The sequence below is a fragment of the Spermophilus citellus genome (assembly GCF_964194105.1).
Source record: "Spermophilus citellus genome assembly, chromosome: 9".
In the NCBI taxonomy this organism is placed as follows: domain Eukaryota; kingdom Metazoa; phylum Chordata; class Mammalia; order Rodentia; family Sciuridae; genus Spermophilus; species Spermophilus citellus.
Genome location: NC_138191.1, coordinates 56423373 through 56444181, shown reverse-complemented (window position 1 = coordinate 56444181; position 20809 = coordinate 56423373). Strand labels below are relative to the sequence as shown.

Sequence of the window (20809 nt, the reverse complement as noted above, 5' to 3'; positions counted from 1 at the left end):
AGAAAGTTTATATTTTCATACTAATATAACCAACACTGCAATTTGCATGAATCAAATATTCCCTGGAAGTTAGTTTATAGAAGAGTGCTCAGACACAATGCAAAGCTACCTAATGTGTGGCATTATTCCTGGCCCCCTCATATCTTCATTCCCTGAAAAACACTTGTATTTTTAAATTTTGCACCAGTTTGGGTTAAATTGACCTCTGGATGGGGGATCAACAAAGGGGAGACAGGGATGATTTTGCCAGAGATATACCTCGTCTCTGGTAAAGAGGAAGCAATCACAGATAAATATTCTTGGATAATTTATCTCCTCCAACATATCAAACAAATTCACTTATGTTATGGTACCTTTAGAAAATGAAATAGATATTAAGTTGTAGACAAACTTTTAACTCTTGACTATATTCACACCAGAGTATTGTTCTAGGTGGAGAAAAACTCTCCATATAAACAAGAGGCACAGACAAGAAGGAGAAGCCAGTACTCCTTAAGCACTAGCTACAGAAGGCAAACTCTGATTGTAAGTTGATTTATTTGAATAGTGAAGGAGACACTCTCAACTAGGAGATGTGTTTCAATAGATCTGAAGAAAGATATAATACGGTAGGGTGAGGAATTCTGCCTTGATGCCAGCTGTCTTTGCTATGGATCAAATTTGTCTAACTTTGGATCCAATTCCTGGCTATCTGATAGGAAGGCTGAATTCAATGAGTCCACCAAATCCCTTCCTACTCTAGCTATCTACACAATTTGGTCAATCATCAAAAATTGTAAGGAGCCATGCATGGTGGCACATGCCTATAATCCCAGCCTCAGGAGGCAGAGGCAGGAGGATGACAAGTTCAAAGCCAACCTCAGCCAACTCAGCAAGGCCCTAAGCAGCTTGGTGAGACCCTGTCTAAATAAGAAATAAATAAGCACTGGAGGTGTCGCTCAGTGAACGGTTCAATCCCCTTTACCAAAAAAAAAAGAAAAGAAAATTTTGTGAAGAATTATTCTCAGTTTTTCAAATATAGAAAAATAAAAGTATGTGGCAAGTTTTTTTTTTAATCATGATGGTTTGTATACCAAATAAGGCCAATGTTATTTAACCAGAAAAAAATGTATAAAAGCATATTTATATTCCCTTTGTTTAAAATGTATCCAACAGATTTGGTACCATGCCCCAAACCACAAAGTGATTACAGACCTGACTCCTAGATCCCAGTGAGAAATTTCCATCTTGCCTTCACAGTTCTCCTCAAGGGAAATACAAAAAAATCAAGTGATGGAGTCAAATGGACCTGCTTCACATCTCAGCCTTAACAGTAATGGGTTGTGGAGTGGGGGCTCTGGCAGGCGATTCTGACTCTGACACCCACTACAACAGCATATGCACAGAAGCAATTCCCAAGTACATCCATGCAAAGCTTGATGCCTGATAAACTAAAACTCAAAACTAGGATTGCATCAGGTTCATAGTACTGTTGGTTTTGACTCACAGTTTCCCTTTAACTAAAGGAGTAACAAAGATTTTTTTCACTCAAGTACCACTAATATTTTTCTAAAAAGTGGAGATTCCTACAGTCAACCTAGCTAAATACTATTGCCCATTAAAATCAAGGGACTGAAGACAATAAAAAAGTAAGCCTTGAGTAGGGTATGGGGCACACACTTATAATTCCAGGCTACATAGGAAGCCTGGGGCAGGAGGATCACAATTTCAAGGCCAGCCTGGGCAATTTATTGAAACCCATCTCAAAATAAAAAAAGGATGGCAATATAACTGAGTGGTGAAGTACTTCCCTAGCACGTGGGAGGCCCTGGATTCAATTCCCAGTATTAGGGGGTAAAAAGGTAAGCTTTGGCTAAGAAAATTTATTCACTAGTTACATCTAAAAAGCTTTCATATTTCTGAAGATAGGGCAGAAAATGATGGTATTTTCTTCCTGTAACAACAACAAAAATGTTAGCTTTAACAATCTTACACTCATAGCTCATGGAAATTTCACTCTAATTTTTTTGAATGGAAAAAAGTCACCCTTTGAGCTGTTTATTTTCATTATTCTTCCAAGATTTATTTTACCTAAAGTTCTAAAGCTACTTTCTCAGACTTCCAGCCTGAGTCCAAGCAACAAGTCCACAGCAGCCCCTTTGTTTATATGCCCACTTTTCCTTCACAAGTTCTCCACAGAGGTGCCTCCCAACCTTTTTCATGTCAAAGCGTGGTCCACAAGTGTGCTGAAGGCTCCTCACTGAAGCTCCCCCACCTCCTCTTATCAAACACCCTCAAGACCAAGAAGGTGAAAACCAAGGGAAAGGCCTCAGAGCACTGGATGGGTTGACCATCCTCCCTGTCACTCAGTGCTAGCCTGTTCTGCTCTCACTCCAGTGGCAGTGCCAACTGTCCTTCCTACTCTTCCTGAGGCTTCAGGAGGTCCTGGGCTCACCCCAGGGGGCTTCTGGTTTCCTCACAGCCTCTGCAGTTTGCTCTCTCAGGATGGCACCAGTTTGGAGTCATGCTTCAGTTCAAATGCAAATCAGCCATTTCCAGTTGCCTGGCCTTTCTTTAGACCTCCCTCGCTTAATCTTTAAGAGCTCTAAAATAACATTAATTTTTAAAGAAAATTAAACAGCTCATAAGAATGTAGAGCAGGCATTCTCAGCAAGCTTAACTTGGGGGTGATACTGACCTAAATGTGGCCCCAAACTGGTCCTTGTGGATGGTGAAAAGAAAATCAGATTTTATAAAAAGCTTGGCACCCTCCAAATAAAGGAATATTATTCCTTTGTGTTAAATCTGGCAGGGCTGGGAGGCAACTGGGGAAAAGATCTAAATTATGAATTACTCCTGGGGACAGTGATAATGAAAACAAGGATAAGAAAACATTAAGAATAATTAAAATGTACTGGTCTCTCTTCTCTTGGTATCCTTTGGCCACGTCTTCCTGACCATATTTTCTATAGCTCATCGCATATTAAACAGCACTGGCGTAAGATCCTCTTCAAAAACACAAGTCCCAAGGGCTTGTACTTCCTGATAGTAACCAGGGATCTGGTGTGTCTCCTACTAAGAAACAGTCTTCCTGGCACTAAAGGGCAAGTTTCCTTCTCAGAATCCTCAAAAAGGGAGACACATTAAAGGGGAGAAACTAAGTAAGTTTCAAAAATATCTCAACTACAAATTAAAAAAAAAAAAAATTTCAACAACTGACCTGAAACCACTACTCTTACACTGCTTTTTGGTGCTTCTTGGTCTAAGTAGAAAGCATTCAATGAAAATGCCATTCAGTAAAAAGATGGCTGGCATAAGGCAGGGTGATGATTCTCATGTACAAGAACTGTCTGACGGCTTCACTCACACTCAGGAACATTCTAGAGTGGACTGAACAATTAACACTACTTATCATATATCCACCATAGGGAACTGTTCCAGGATCCCAGTGGACCCCAAAATCCATGGATGCTGAGGTCTTTTAAATAAAAGGGCACAGTGTTTACATATAAACTATGCATACCCTGTATATTTAAATCATCTCTAAATTACTATAGAACTTAACATAATGCAAATGCTATGCACATTTGGCATACTGTATGGTTTAGCAAACATCAAGGAAAAAAGGGCATGTACATGTTTTGTATAGACACAATCTTTTCCCTAAGTATTTTGGATTTGTGCTTGGTTGAATTCACAAACAAAGCATCCATGGATATGGAGGGTCAACCTGTATATTCCTTTTCACTGTATATTCTTATCAAAGAGCTTATTAAAACCTAGAATCACAATTCCAGGTTACCGTCTCTGATGATTACAATACAATCTCGAAATCTCATGAGACAGCCTGGTTTTGAGCCACTAGGATCAGTCAGCATTTTCCCAACCTTTCTAAATAAAATTCCCCTCAATTTCAGCATCTTTCTAGTGTCTCCTGGATTCTTCTTGCAACTTCTCTCTCCATTACTAATTCTTTCTGTCCTTCATTCATTCAAATGGCTAGTACATACAAGGCATGGTTCAAAGGCAAAGCTCTTGCCCTGAAAGCTTCCATTTTATAAAAGAGATAAAGAAGGTATGTTAAAGAAATTTGAAAAAATAAAGATATTTAAAATAAAGGGAGAAGAGGATAATGCAGGCTAAAATAGGAACAATCTCAAACTAGGTAACAAATAGATTTCCACCTCAATATCAGATTCCCCTTGCCATCCTTTTTATTATCACTTGTCATTCTTACTGCAAGGACAAAAGACAAGCTTTAACATTTCTCACCAGCTTAAATATCTCCCACAATAGATCTTATAAACCTTTGCTTTAGGGAAAGGGGGATGTGGTCTTGCTAACTTGCCCAGGCTGGCCTAGAACTTGAACTCACAATCCTCCTGCCTCAGCCTTCAGAGTAGCTGGGATTACAGGCATATGTCAGTCCACCAGGCCCTTTGAAATATTTTTAGGTATTCTCATTGGGGCTACAACAGACTAAAGATCACATGTTGAAGTCAGATTTCAAAGATCTGTGTTCCCAATTCCATTGAGACCAAAGTGAGTAACTTAACCCTGGTCACCCTATTTCCACCCAGGGGAAAAACTGTGATCATCCCTCCAGGGCCACTACAGGTAAAGGAGCCTATCCCAGCATGTGACACATCTCAGAATTAATACCCTCCCCTTATATTAGCTTAAGAACAGAGGCACGAAGCTTTCTGTTAATGAAATCCTACTACAACCAGTTTACTTTATTGTCTACAACCAAACAGACAAGCTCAGCTGGGATGCTGGTCTTCTCTACGGTGCAGTCCCATGGACCTTCTGGATGCTCCTGCCTGCTTCTCCGTCTTTGCTTGAACTCTCCTCTCAACTGTCTTGGCATCCCCCACCCCACCACCACCCCCTCTCTCCACCCCCATAGCTGGGGATTAAACCTAGGGCTTTGCCCATGCTCAGCAAGCCTCCTGCCACTGAATATACACCCAGTCTCTCTACTTAGAATGTCTCTGCATCCCAAATTCTCATTTTTTAAAGATTGTTGCTCATGAAAAGGATGAACTCTTTGTTAAAAGCAGTTTTAAATCTTACAGGGAGTGAGAGTAGGCATTCTATAGGAAAATCACTTTACATTTGGGACAATGTCAGGAGAGACAGCATATACATTTCTCATGGTTACTACAGGATCCTAGTCATTCTCTGGTGTGAACATGCTAAAGATATTTGAAAGCCACAGAAAATTCTGCTTATGGCAGGTAAACAAGAGTGAAGCTAAGAGCACCTTAGAGTCAGGCCTTTTCTTCAAAGGCATAGTATAACTTCAGATCAAGGTATCTGCACATGGCACCAGCATGATTGTTTTCCTCTAAATACACAAAGTCAGTGTATTAGTCAGCTTTCTGTCACTATAACAAAATACTTGATTAAAAAAAGGAGGAAAGATTTATTGTGGCTCCCAGTTTCACAGGTTCTAGTCCACAGTCACTGAGCCCTGTTGCCTTTGGGCCTGTGACAAGGCAGAACCTATTGATGGGGAACCCAGTGGTGAAAAGTGCTCACTGGGAAGGGAGAGAGACACCAAGGGACCAGCATCCCAACAAACCCTTTAAGGACACACTCATACTGACACAACTTTCTTCCATTGGGCCCCACTTGCTTAAAGTTCCACCACCTACCAATAATTTCACAGGCTGGTAACCAAGCCTTTAGCACGTGAGAATTCTGGGGGACAGTCCAGCTCCAACCTATTACAGGCAAGCAACTATAAAACACCTGATGTACAAACACTTGAAACTTACAAGAGGTTAAAGTTTTAAAGTAATCTAAAAGGAAGGCTGGTGCAATGCCTAAAACAAATATTTTTAAAAAGTAGGAAAAATGCAAAACAAGGTCAACTTTTGTCTTCTCTCTCTAGAAAACAACCTTCAGACTATGAAGCTGAGAACATACACTGTCTAAAGTGAATTTTGAACATTCAACTCTAAACAAAGAGGGAATAAGTATGGAGGAAATAAGTCTTCTGAATTCCCAGAAGACTATTAGAAATAGTTATAGGATGTGAATGTTGAACAGCTCACTGCAAGGAATCCTGGTAAAGAGCTATCACAAGAACCTAAGAGGGACCTGTTCCCTCCCTACCCCAAAAGCAAGGGTCTCTAGTACAGGCAGGAAAAGAGCCTAGCTGACCTGGAGCAGACTCCTTGGGGGGGAGGGGCAAGTGAACAGCAGCCAGCAAGGCACACAGAGCATGCCCAAGAACACCTGCCCATGTCCTGTCTTTGAAGTTGGGACGGGTACTTGTGTACTGTTTCCCCCCTCCACCAAAAAGCAGTGAACAGGTATGTTAGATCTGTTCTCTTCTGTCTTTTTAACTAATGATTTGGAAACTCTGGGGTATAATTAGTAAACATAAACTGGGAATCAGAAAGATCTTTAATGTAATAAATTATTCGAGATATATGTAAAATCCTGCCCATGCCTGTGCACAATGGGTACTCATAAGTGAGTTTTTACCCACTGATAGGGTCACCTGACTAGGGAAATGCCTCAGACTCAAAAGAGCTATCTCCTTACAGAAAGAAATCTGCATTTGAATGCTACTGACATCACATCTTCTTGATCTGCCAATCTAGTAATCTTAGATGGATCAATAAGGACACATTTGTTTCACTCTCTGATAAGAGTCTCTTATGTTTACTGCACTCCTCCAGCCCAGCATAGCAGTCCTCACAGAAGTCCGATCCTTCAAAAACACCAGGTCCACTGAGCTATGTTGAGGTAGGAAGAGCTTGAAGTGATATGGACCAGGGGGGCCTGGTTTTAGGTCTGTTCTCTTCTGTTCTGGTAACTAATGATTTGGAAACTCTGGGGTATAATTACTAATCATAAAGAACCTGGGAATCAGAAAGATCTTTAGTATAATAAATTATTCAAGATATATGTAAAATCCTGCCCCCAAGTTTTAGAAGTAGCTATGTGTTATGGGTTGGATCTGGATTGTCCCTCAAAGGCTCATGTTTTGAAGGCTTGGTCCCCAAAAGCAGCAATGTTCAGAGATGGAGTTTTGGGGGAAATGACTGGATCATGAGGGCTCTAACCTCCTCAGTGGCTTAATAATTTGATGGCATTGCTGGAAAGTGACGGAAACTGTAGAAGGTTGGCCCGAGTTAAAGTAGTAGGAACTTGGGGTTATGCTATAGGTGACTATATCTTGTCTCTGGACTCTTCCTGTTCTCTCTCTGCTTCCTAACTGCCAGGAGGTAAGCAGCTTTCCTCTGCCCCCACTTCTGCCATGATATTCTGCCTCACCTTAGGCCAGGAGCAATGAAGTCAGCCAGCCATGGACTGAAACCTCTCAAACCATACGACAAAGTAAATCATGTGTTAAGTCGTTTTTCTCAGGCATTTATCACAGCAATGAAAAGCCAACTCACATAATAACTCAGTGAATCGAGGACATTAAAAACATCCCTGCCTTCAAGAACTAATGCTATATATTGGTCTGTACAGCTACAAACTCTTTGCTTGTATTATTTGCTTGAATCCCAACATCTCCATGAGATATTCAAGGAAAGCATTATTTATAAAAGCAACAGGTGTGAGAGCGGGATGTGAGCTGTAAAACCTACGCCACTATTATCACCCTACTTTACAGAAAGGGAAATCCACTCGCCAAAGCAAGGATTAGAACACTCCATCTGCAGGAAGATGCCTCATCTGCCTCACCAGGTCCTTACATTGACCAAAGCAAAAGGAATTAATGCTTTGTAGCCAAACACAGGAAGTGAGTTAACCCCACCATACCTGCTAGGTTAACGGTATCTGTGGCATTACTATGGTCCATTCTGAGAAATGCATTTTAAAATAGGACACAGACAAACTGACATCAGTTTCTAGAAAAATCAAACTGGGTAGTAAAAGGATTAGAAAAATCAAGATACAGCCCACTAGGAGAAACCAGCTAACCAGAGGTGGCTATATACCACCTAGAAGGAACCTGGAGGGGGTAGAAGAACCAGGCTAACTACCATCTAAATATTTAGATGTAAGCCATACAGAAGTGGGAGTTGATTTACTCTGAATGCCACAGAGGACAGACCCAGATAAACATGTAGAAATTCCAGGGAAATGGATTAAAAGCAAAGAGGAATGAAGAAATACCCTGGGAGTGCCAAAGGAGCTCAGGTGGGAGGACGAACTTTGCAAAGGCTGGAGAAGGAATCTCTGGTAAAAAGGTTGGCCAGTCCTGAGTTTTAGAAATCTGTAAGATTCTGCTGAAAGGACCTAGCTGAAGCCCCATAGCTAAAGTGAATGAAAACAGAGATGCTCTTCAAGTTGTGTTTTCTTTTGTTCCACCATTAGAATATACACCACATTCCTAGCTAGAGGTGCCAGCTTTTGGCTGTTGTCTAGATTCCCAAGCACTTGATGCTTCAGCAGGACCCTGGGTGCATGGTAGGACTGAAGTCACTCTGGAACGTGGTGGCTGCACCATGTCAGTATCTTTGGAATGTTCATATATTCATTCCTCAACAATTTTTCAGGAAGCTCCTCTGAGTATGGGTCCTCACAGTCAACTGTGATTTGAGGAGGACATGAAGTCCACCTCACCACTGTGGGCCCAGGAGTCAGCTGTGTTGACCTGGGAAATCTTCCGCATGCCCATATCACTGACCAGTCCATGTGCTCCCATCAGCCCACCAGGAAATGGAGCCAGAACACCACACCACTCCCTTACCGTGAGCTACATATAGGACAAGTTGTGGTGAGGAGGCCAAGAAGAAAAGGGTCTCACAGGACTTCAGTCAGTCCTGGGTAATTCTGGAACTCCTCTAGGGTACCCAGATCTAGGTCTAAGACCATGAATGCTTTTTTGGCTTCCTACAAAGAAGTCCATCCATTTGAGGGAGATGGCTTTAACCAACCAGCTACAGAGCCAAAACATCTCATTTTAAATGCAGGACAGATGCTACTAGTGGGATTACACAGAAGTATTGCAAATATATTAACTCTACAAGATAACACCACATTTTTTCCTCCACAAAAATTAAAGATATGAAGTTTCCATTAAATAGTAGGATGGAATTTCCCATTTTTAAAATTTGTACTCTACTTATGAAATGGTATATAAAGACAAAATACTTTCTGAGGCCTTAAGTAAAGGGCTTTGGGCTTATTTTTATTTAATGGTATCGTGAAAAAAGATTAAATCAGTGTTAAGGTTCACACACCCGTATGCCACCAAGTCCTACACTAATGCTACCCAAAATAGGTTAGAGGCCTCCTATTGTCTAAGCTTCTTACCCACCAAGACAAATAAATAAATAATAAATTATAAGATTTACAGAGTTCCTGGGGAGAGTGGGGAGCCTGAACAAGGCTCCCTTTTCAGTCCTGAAGCTGGAGAGGTCACTGATGAAGGACCCTGCATCAATAGTAAGGGCAACTCCACTTTTCACATGATTGTAATGCAATCTGAAAACATGAAAGAGGAAAGAATGAGTTCCCCAGAAGCACTGTGCCTTCCATCCATGTTATGCCCAATACAAAGGTCTCTAGGAGATGATGTGGCAAAGGCCTACTATAGACAACCAGGCACCAACATGATAAACCCAGCTTCCCATCCCTTCCACAACCAGAGCCAAGGGAGTCAATGGGCAGAGAGAACAAGCATCCGGGCTACAAAGCGGCCTTCATAGGACTCAGCAGAGAGAAGCTGCAGAATCAACAGTGTACACACTACATGCAGGCATTAGCCCAGGTCATCTCTTCCTGCTGCTGACCTCATTTGCCCCAGAATACCAAGGTCAGGAGCCAAGTAACACCTCCATTTCACATGAGAAGAGGAACACAGCAAGGCAAAGGACACATTCTATTTCCATCAGTTCTGCGTTTCCACAGTCCTCTTCTTTATCTTCGCCTGCTAACCCTGTTCCTCTGCTCTTTGCTCCTACCCTGTCTGTACTGAGCCCTTCCCTCTACTGACTCGCCTATAGGCCCCGGCTAACCCATCTTGACTGACCTGCTGCTAGCCTCAAACACGGACCTGCTTCTCTTATGTCATGCCAACTCCTTCCATTTCCTCATTTAGTATTCCCTCCTAACACTCTGGAAATCTGTTCCATTGAAGATGATCTCTCAAAAGGTCACCAGTGACTGCTCAGCAGACACCTCCAGTAACCCGTTTCCAGTCCTCCTGGCCTCCCTGCAGCACCAGCTTCCTAGGGGGCCACTCCATCTCTTCTTTCCTCAGCCTTTTGTTAAAGGATACTCTCTTGGGGCTTCACCCTCTGGCCTGCTCTCTCCAGATTAAGTACCCTTTTTCTCCTTGCTTATTTTCCCATTCCCCTCACAACCTCTTATATGTAATTTTGTATAGCAATGAGGGTCTCAGTACCCTTTTTCTCTTCCCCTCAAAAGACATCAATTCTCCCTGAGCTCTGGCCTAGGATTAAAATGGTTAGGAATATGGGCTCTGGAAACTGCTTCCTTGGGTTAAAAATCTGATCTCCACCATATACCGAGTTTTCTTTGCTATAAACCAGACATCACTAATGGCACTCACACGGCAGGGTTAATCCATGTACTCTACTAAGAACTTGGTGAGTGTCAACACGGTCCTATCTATGCTTCACTGGGCCATTTCTAACCAGATACTGGAAAGATTTCCTCCTTCAAATTGAACACAACTGTCTCTAAGTATCAAGGAGAGATTGGATCCAGCACAACTTTCCCATGAAAACCAAAATACACAATGCTCAAGTCCTTTACCTAAGGCAGTAATTAAAATAGTATTTATGCTGGGTGCAGTGGTGCAGTTTGTAATCCCAGTGGTTCCAGAGGCTGCGGTAAGAGGATCACGAGTTCAAAGCCAGCCTTCTTCTCTTTCCCCTCAAAAGACAGCAATTCTCAAAGCCAGCCTCAGCAAGGCCTTAACAAGGCCCTAAACAACTTAGCAAAGCCCTGTTTCACAATAAAATAAAATAAAAAGGGCTGGGGATGTAGTTCAAAGGTAAAGCATCTCTACGTTCAATCTCCAAAACCAAAATAAATAAATAAAAATAGTATTTCCACATAACCTCTGTACATGTATGCTAAGCAGGTGCTTGACTTCTGAATTCCATTTAGCCTCCCTCCCCTATACTTTAAATTATTTCTAGATTACTTATAATACCCAATACGATGTAAATGCTCTATAAACATTTTTATCTTTATCTTATTTATTTTTAATGTGGTGCTGAGGATCAAACCCAGTGCCTCATGCATGTGAGGTAAGTGCTCAACCACTGAGCTACAAGCCCCTCTATAAACATTTATTACACTGTGTTGCTTAAGGAATAATCAGGGGGAAGTTTGTACATTTAAAAATTATTATTTTGTTTTTAATATTTGCAATCTGCATTTGGTTGAATCCACAGATGTAGAACCTTCAAAGATGGAGGACTGTCTATATGTCATAAAAGCCAATTACTCCAAACTGTTTGGTTGCCATTTTGATGCTGCCTTAAGCTTTCCACTTTAAGAACTATTTATATTATCAAATAATCTATAAAGGAGATAACCTCACCCCTTCCCACTGCCAGCTCCCACATAAATCTGATAGAGGTGAGATGGAGCAGGGATTACAGATGTCAGTGACTCAAGGCATTATAAAAAAAAAAAAAAAAAAACAAAGCAAGAGACTTAAACTTTGACAAGGCCACTTGGATATAATTTTGGACTTTTTAAAAAAAATCATCCAAGGAGATCTTTCTCCTCTTTCACATCCTTAATAATAATTATAAATAGATTTTTCAAAAGAGCAATTTGATAATACCTAATGACACCAAAGTGTTAGGTCCAGAGTTATACACTTTTGCACATAAATACTTTGAAAGAAATATCCACCAATAGGGATGTGGTTAATAAATGCTGAAAATTCAAACAGATTGTAATTCTGTTTCTAAAATGATTGATAACTCAGTTATACAAGTGGTTAGGGTGGGGTGAGAAAGAGAAGATTTTCTTTTTCTTTCTTTCTTTTTTTTTTTTTTTTTTTTTTTACATTTTGGCACCGTTTACACTTTTTACAACAATTATTCCATTCATAAAATGATGATACAAAGAAAGATTTTCATAAGCAAGGAAGATGACAGGCAGAGGTAACCTGTCCAAAAGTTGTAGGCTCAGCAGGAATCTGGACCCAGATCTGGCTCCAAAGTCTGACTCTTTTCCACTACTGGCTGCTCCCCCCACCCCATCTCCATCCCCACCAAACCCCTGTAGCCCCCTGCCCAGCCTAGGCAGGAACTCCACAACTGTGCCATATGCAAATCTTAAAAACAACAAGCAGGGAGAGTGGTCCGCTTAGGCTCTGGGGCTGAGCAAAAACTCCTTTTCAATTCATGAAGAAATTAAGGGATAGCAGATCCCAAAACACCTCTAACTACTGGGAGGGGGGGCTGAGGTGGGAGGATCCCTAGGAAGTTAGAGACTAGCCTGGGCAACATAGTGAGACACTGTTGCAAAAATAATAGTAACAATAAAGTGGCTACCACTATTGATACATAGTATCACTGTGGATACTTTGAACATGTACATATGAACATGTTGCCAAGTTAAAGAGCACTGATTCAGCCCACCTCAATCTGCAGTCTCAAAGGTCTTTGCCAGCATGGTTCAAAAGCTCATAAGATTATTTGGCAGAGATGTCTCAGACTAACCCCTCTAAAAAGTAGCCTCCTGCCACATAGTTGGAAGATTCTGTAAGACCAACTGCAGGAAAGGCTGTTCCACAACCTGTGAAAAGATAAAGAGAAGGGGAAAGAAATCAAGACCAAAGAAGAAAGTTAAAAATGAAAAGCTGGCCAGGCAAGGTGGCTCACACCTGTAATCCCAGCAGCTTGGGAGGCTGAGGCAGGAGAATCACAAGTTTTCAAAGCCAGTCTCAACAACTTAGCAACTCAGCAAGACTATCTCTAATAAAATATAAAAAAGGGCTGAGGATGTGGCTCAGTGGTTGAGCACTCCTGTGTTCAACTCCCAGCATGCGTGCATGCATACACATACACACACACACACAAAAAAAAAAAAAAAAAAAAAAAGGCTGGCTGGCAAGGTACATGCCCGTGTGTGAACACAGTGGGAAGTGAAGGGTTTTTAATACAACATTCAGGTCTCTGAAGAAAGGTAAGGGTAAACCAGGACCAAACTTCAGAGCATTCCCATTCAGGGGAAGGCATCTAGCCACATGTGGGCTGAGGAGCAGCCCAAGGGTTCCAGCTCTGCTGCTTTGGGGCAGGGATCCCCAAAAGCTCACAATATGAGGTTTCCTGTACACGTGTGCTTTCTATACTTGATCAGTAGTGTGATATAATTGTTGTTGCTATTTTTGCTTTCAAAGTAGAATCACATGTTTGAATTAACCAACAGTAAGAGAGATTTGCCACACATGGAACTCATTATTTTCTCTCCTATTTCCTCCCACGTGAAACAAAAGGAGAGAGGAAAGTGCAACAATGAAGCTTATACTACAGCCACTGGTGCAGCCTGTGCAGCACCAAGGAGGGCTGAGAAGCTGCGGATAAAGAAGAAGGAAAGACCAGTGTCCAAAGATTCAGAGAAGAAACAAGGCAGGAATCTCAGTTCAGTCCAGCTATTTCACAGCTACTTTTCCCTTAAAAAATTATTAAGAAGAGACAGGGAAGTAACTATCCATGCTTAGGTTAGGTCTAGCCAGAAAAGTCCTTGCTAACACAAAGGGATTCTACAATTTCCCCATCTTCCCAGAGACTGCAGATGCTGTAACTAAGAGTCACAGCCACACCCTAAAACTTCCCAGTCCTAGGGGCAGAGAGAAGATACAGAGGAAACTCCCTCCCTGCCTCATGAAGGCAAACCAGGAATGTACTCTCTAAGCATAGAGTTGCTTCACAGGCATTGAGGTAGAGACTTTGGCTTCATAAAAACATTTAAAACTGAAAGCTTCCAGTAACAAGCAAGATGCAAACACTCAAAGGTACAAAAAGTTTACCAGTGAGCTGAGAAGGAAAACAGCCCTATATAATCAAGATATGAAAGATTATCTTGTTTAAGAGAAATCAACCTTTTAGGGAAAAAAAAAAAAAAAAAAAAGCAGAAGATTACCATGCCCAAATCAAAGACTCGGGCTTTGTAGAAAGTTCCATTTGTTAAGGGCAATGTGGACAGAAGGGAGCACTAGCAGAGATCCTGGGTTTTCACTGTGAAATGCATCATAAGCTGTCAGGTAGTAAAGTCCTGGATAAGGACACCAAGGGCAGATCACATTCCTGACACAAAAGTGAAACACCATTGCACTGGTCCTCTACCTGCCAGAAGCCTCACTCAGATACAACAGATCTGAAAATGAATGTTCAGCTTCTGGAGATAGCATCAATAATTGCAAGATAAACAAAGCTCAGAAAACAAGACAAAACCTATAAGCAGAGAGGCAGCCAGCCAGCAAAGTTGAACAATGGTTATTTTTATATGATCTGCATTTTTGGTTCCAGGCATTACTCTAAACACTTTGAATGAATTATCTTCATTATCTATATCTCCCAACAACCCTGTCAAGGTGAGCATTACCATATATTCACTTCACAGATGAGACACACACTGGTTGTCACTGGCCCAAAGACGACATCAAGGCAGAACCAGGATTCCCACACAGTGACTGTGTTCCAGGATTCCCACACAGTGACTGTTCGTAGCCACTGACAAGAACAATGGATGAGAGCAGCCATAACATCTTCCAGTTCACAGGGATTCGTATGGTGATGGTGGTGTGTGTGCGCATTTTGCAGTACTGGCAACTGAACCCAGGGCACTTTACCACTGACCTACACCCCAAGCCCTTGTTATTTTTTTGAGACAAGGTCTCACTCAGTTACCCAGGCTGGCCTCAAATTTGCAACCTTCCTGCCTCAGTCTCTCTAATAGCTGGGATTACAGGTGTGCTTTGTTTTCATAAAGCTTGCAAGATATGTTTGCATTTATTACAATGAGGACCTCAAAAACTGTATAAGCCTGAGTCTGCCTGATTTCTGCTCCAGAAATCCTTAACAATAACCTAAAGGTACAAGAAAACATGATTAACAGTAAGAGTTCACTTATAGCTAGAAAATGTGTTCGGAATTAAGGAAAACCAATACACAAGCCATAGGAGGCTAATGTCTAGAATAAAGGAGAACCTGCGAAAAATTCTAAGGACAAGCTTTCTCCCACTACCACCTAGCCATGATGAGAAGGAATGTATAACATTTGCTCACTCTCCTTGATAAAAGGGTAAAAACATATTGAAAAACAAACAAGCCCATTCAATTGTGGTTTTTTTTAAGTCAGATAATATCAATCATAGCTCATTATTAAGTGGGGTGGGTAGGTTGGGGGTGGGTAACCATTCACTAATTCTTGTGTTACCACCTGGAAGAGAAACAGGCATAGGGGAAAAAACAGTATATTATCTCTGGCGGACGGTAGTATCAGGAATGTCTTCACTGTGAAGCCTATTTCTGAAATCTATCTAAAAAAGTGGATAGAGGCAGAAAGTATAATTTCTACAAAGCGGGGAATACAAAAAGCTGTAGATCTCAGGACACTGAGCACAAGGATCCTCATTAAAATTCCAAAGTCTGAATGAATACATCTTTTCAAATGTCAGCAAAGTGTATATTCTTTATCTGCTTTGATCCAAACGGGTTAAAAAATAAACAACAAAAACAACAACAAAACTCAAGCAGACAAACTTCAATGGCCAGTCCCTGCCTGGAGCAAAGATGCTGACCTGGGAAATCCCTTCTCTGGCAGTCCTCTAGGAGACTGCAATGCAGAAGGGCCCTCCCCCACTTCTCCCTAACTGAGGAGTCTAGGAAAGAACCCAGACAAATCAGCAACAAAGACAGAATTATCAGTGATAAAATGTCAATGTAATCTTAAAATGAAATGCTTAAGAAAAACAAGCTATAAAAATTATTGTGACCTGCAAAAGTATCCTACATACACTATAGAATCGTCTTATGTAGAATACTTTAACAGGGTTAATTTTTAGTTTCTAAAGATCTCAAATTCTTTTCATGGTAGGTATATCCATTAAACCAACAAATGTTTATTGAGCAACTACCATGTGCCTGATTATATTCTAAAATATAGACCTTGAAATATATCAGTGAATATCTCTAGTGGAAAGAGATGAACAATAAACAAAAACATTTTTTAATTCTATGCAATTTTTTAATGGATACTGGCACTCCACCTTAAGATATAATTTATAGCTGGAGTCACTTTGTGTTTACTCTCACTCTCAGCTGTGCAGACAGCTGGGAGGACCTTGTAGAGCACCAGTTTATTAATATAAAAGGAACACTTACTCTATATGATTGTTTAACTTGTTCTGCAATGACTTAACACTTGAGTAATATGTCTTCCAAAGTGGTTTTCAGGTGGTTAGGAATATAATTTTGTAACTAACAAGGTTCTGCAAGCAGCTACTTTGCTCAAATAAGATATTTAATGTGAACAGAAGACTGTAAGAATGTATAATCCAATTTCATTTTTTAAAAACACTTCAATTAGCCTCCTCCCCGAAAACATACTGAGGAAAGGCCACTTGAGGTCCCCTGCAAAATTCTTTCCACCCCAATTTATTTTCTCTACTTTCCCTGAGACCTATAAGAAGAGTTCCTGTAACATTGGCCCTGACTGGTGAAGGCATGCTTCCTTGCATCTTCAATTTTCGGACATACCCTGACTCCAACATTTTGTTTACAGCCAACTGTCAGGAAATGTTGTGCTTCTCCTGAGAACATTTTACATTTGGTTGTTATTGTTGTTTTTATAGCTTATTAGGCACAGAGCTGATTCTTTTTTGTATTTAAGCCCCAAGAAGCATTTAAGGGCCTGGCTCAACTTTCATGATATAAAGCATATCACTTTATGAGTATTTTCATCCTCCAAGAAATGATCTGAAAAGCTTCTACTCTCTCCTTGGTCTTCTTATGGTACTTTGTAGATTGTAAAGTATTGGTCCTTTTGTTGTTGTCTTCTTTTGTAGTTATTAAAAGAGACTTTGTACATATTCTAGGTTAAAGGAATCAAGTTTCTTGGACTGGTTTCAACATCTTCTTGCTTCATTAAAAAAAAAAAGTTAATTTGTATATTCAGCTAGATATCATCAACTCAACCAGAAAAATGTCTCACGTTTAAAGATTTTTCCTGAAATGATGTTGATTAAAAATATTTAAGATCAAAGCCTCCTTTAATTTATTGATGAACTGCTTTCACAGCTAAACTGCATAAAGATCAATGCTTATTAATATAAACTGGATCCTTAGAGGTGGCAGAGACAAATCCAATTAATGTAATACTGAAACTAATTTTCCATTACTGAGTTATTAGTTACAATATAGCACTTAAATAACTTAAAACTTAAGTCAGATGCACCTCAACAATGCAGTGATTTGGGGGTGGTAACTATTTTTCTCCCCATTTTACAGTTTAGGAAACCAGATGACCATAAACAATTTACCAATGCCATACAAGGCAGTAAGTTGGGGGGGGGGGGGTATTAGAACCCCCATTTGCTTGATTCAAAGTCTACTCTACATTGCCTCCCCAAGATGTTTATGCTTGTTTCCTTCATTAAGTGAGGTTTTTAAGAAAAATAAGTCTGACATTTAATCAACACATGAATTATGCAATAAACAAGCAGCAAGAAGGAATTGAAAGGTGCCCAAACCAAGCAACGTCAAAGTTCATGTTTCTATATAGCCACTCTTTTATCCAACAGTCCTAAACCATTAGTTGAAACGCAACACCTGACATAAAAGCATAGCAAGCATGGATATTTGCTTTCCATTGCCTAGATTAGAAATAGCACTACACAATTAACCACAATATCCAGAAATGACAGGTGTACAACCAAAATAGGGAGAAGGGGCAAATAATAGTGACTTGTGGTAGAACAAGTCTAAGTCCTTCACTAAACTAAGACATAGTTTTTAGGATTGAAATTCTTAGAATATTCCAACTTTGTGATCCTGAGCCCATCACACCCTTTCTGAGCTTCAGCATCCTGATCTGTAATGATGCAGGATAATCCCAGCAGTATTCCCCACCTCACAGGGTTGCTCTGCTGTTAAGATCAAAAGACTTCCTATGAAAGGATACTGTATGAAAGGACCACATTAATGAAAGGGGTTATTAAAAAGTGGGTTTGGTGCTTAAAGGGATAATCCCACAGCCTTTATAACTAATTTTCCAAAGGTTCGGGAAACTGAGGTTTTACTGTTTTTATTCTTTAAAAACACTTATAATTATAGTGATCTAGCCCCAGCCTGTGCATTTCTTAGGGGTCTGCTCAATAAGAAGTAGAAAGACAGAATCTGCTACCTTAGTCAGCAAAAAGAAAACTAATTTGGATATTAACATCCAAGAAGTCAGTCATCTGAAGGACAGCCAAAGTTATCAGTACCTTATTTACAATACAAAGGTAAAGAGGCTTAACTGCTCCCAGTTGGAAAATCACCAGAGGAATTAAAATTAGTGTATACACGGAGTGAGGGGGTTGCATCCAACACTTTAGATATGCTGATTCCCTCAAAGGTTTCCTAAAGTTGGTTTGTAAACTTTGTTGCTAAGTATTGAACCTTCCTACCAAAGTTTTCAGCTGATGAGGTGATGAGGTTAATACTCAATCATAAAAGAACCACTCACAAAACAGTTTAGAAAAAAATGTTTTCTAACATGGGCAACATATTTGAAAAGGTAAAACAACTAAAGAATTCAACTTTATATACACGGGACTCAAAAATCAACTCCTTGTTCCAAAGATTGTTCAAAATCTATTGGTTGATTAGAATGCGGGAGAGAAGATTCACAATTCTTGCTTGGGTTTGACAACGGTGCGCTCCGTTACCTCTTTGTAATTCACACTGCGGACACCCGCAGCCCTGGGACCTTACCACTATGCCAGCGCCAGTGTATTCTACCAGCGGTGGGACGGTGCGGTGGCAATCCTGACATGCCTGGGCTCCCGGGAGGTTAATGGGAATTAAACCACAGCAGTCCTCCTTTGTGGCGCTTTGGCCGGAACAGCAGAAAGAAGACAATGAGCGGTCTGTGCGCAGTTCCACGCCGATTGGCTAGTCTCTCCCCCCCAGAAACCCCTTATGTCATGGGCTTGGAATGCAGGCAGGGAGGAAGGAAGGAGAGGATTTGGGGAGGGGGACGCCTCTCATCTCTTTCCCAGGCCAAAAGTCCCAAAGATAAACCCGACGCATTCTTATGCTCAGAGGCAAAGCTGAGTGTCACCAAATCTCAGACACTTCAAACTATAACCCGCTTCAGCAAATAAATCCTTCACAAAAGCAACCCACAAATATATTCTTTTGATATCTTCGACAGTCTCTGGTACTACAAACTTCTCAGGGTTTTACAAAAAGGCTCAAGTCTACAGCAGATACCACTCCCAAAGCGGCGCTCTCAAGGCTTTGTCTGAGTTTTCTACAGAAGAAATAATTTGCCCCAAGGTACATGGATCGGCTCCCGATCTTCTGAGGGGCCCAGGGGTCTACGCTACGCTCAGGTCTCCCGCCCCAGGAGATGGCGAGGAACAATGAGGGGCCCCCTTTGGCCACGTAACCGGCCTAACTTCGCTCAAGACACAATTCAGTGGGGAAGGAGGGGGTCGAGGTGGGAGGAGGCACAGGGTCCCAGCGGACGGTGGGGGAGCCAGCGGCTGCAAGCTGGGTCCCAGGAGCGCGGACTGGCCCCGCCTAAGAGCGAAAGACCACGCAGGAGCGCCCTCTTCCCAAAGGGGCGCAACCTACAGCCACCGAACAGCCCCCGCAGCCAGAGAGGCCGGCGCTGCGGGATTCCAGACACCCGGGAGCCCACAGCCCGCCGCTAGTCCCGGCCCTCGGCGCAGGAACAAAGCCAGGAGAGAGCCCGGGAGCCAGCGCCTGGAGACAGGACGCCACGGGAACACGAAGCAACTCTCAGGCCGCCTCGACGTCCCCTCTCTGCAAAGCCAGAGGGCCAAGGCACTCCGGGCGACTCACAGCCCAGCGTCGTCCCCAATTGGTGGGGTGCCCCGGGCAGGGTCTCACCGCCCACCCGTCCCGGGCATACCTTGTTCTTAACCTCGGCCGAAAGCCCGTAGGAAGGGCCCTTGTTGAAGTGGGTCATGGTGGTTCGGATGGCGGGAAGAGGCTGCGTCGGGGTTCGGAAGTCTCTCGCACTCGGCTTCCCGGCTCTTGGCTCGGAGGAGTGGCCGAGAGAGAGATGCTCGGATCTCGCTCCTTTGGGCCTCGAAGAAGGCGCCCGGACTCGACGGTGGGGCGCGGGAGGTGCCTCGCAGACTCGGTCCGGCTGGAGCCTCCGGGTGCGCTTCGGAGTCGCGCTGGCCGCCTCTCTCGCTGCCGGCACCGCAGCTCCGCACGCACTGCCCCCAGCCTGCTCCCCCCGGGCTCTCGGGGATTGGCTCGCGAGCCCGACCAATGGAGGGCCGCCTCCTCCCGCCTCTCCCGCGAGGGGGCGGTGCGGCCAGTTGAAGGGCAGCGGGCGCCGTGCTCCCTCCCCGCGCGGGGCCCGGGCCCCCGCCCCAGCCCTCACGCCACCGAGGCCCGAGACGAAGCGGCCCCTCCTCCTGGCCCGGCCCCGCGGGCTGGAAGCGGACGCTCCTCCGCCCCCGCGCTTGGCGCCTGGGGCTTCCGAGCCGGTGGTTCACAGCAACTTTCAGGCTTCCGCTGCTGTGTTTGGGGGCCCTCGGAACTCAGACGTAACCCACCCCGACTGGCCCGAGGCTGACCGCCATCCCTGTCTGCCTCCTCTCGGGATCCCAGCAGCC

At 42.6% G+C, this 20809-nt stretch overlaps 1 protein-coding gene across 1 annotated transcript in view; it reads right to left on the bottom strand.

Moving 5' to 3' along the window:
* The window catches only part of CNN3 (calponin 3), a 28659-nt gene extending 8110 nt beyond the window's left edge, over positions 1 to 20549 (bottom strand). Inside the window, exon 1 of the mRNA XM_081308616.1 lies at positions 20092 to 20549. Coding sequence (XP_081164742.1) covers positions 20092 to 20148 — 57 coding nt within the window. The 5' untranslated portion in view covers positions 20149 to 20549. The remainder of the gene's footprint in view (positions 1 to 20091) is intronic.
* Between the last annotated feature and the right edge of the window lie 260 nt (positions 20550 to 20809).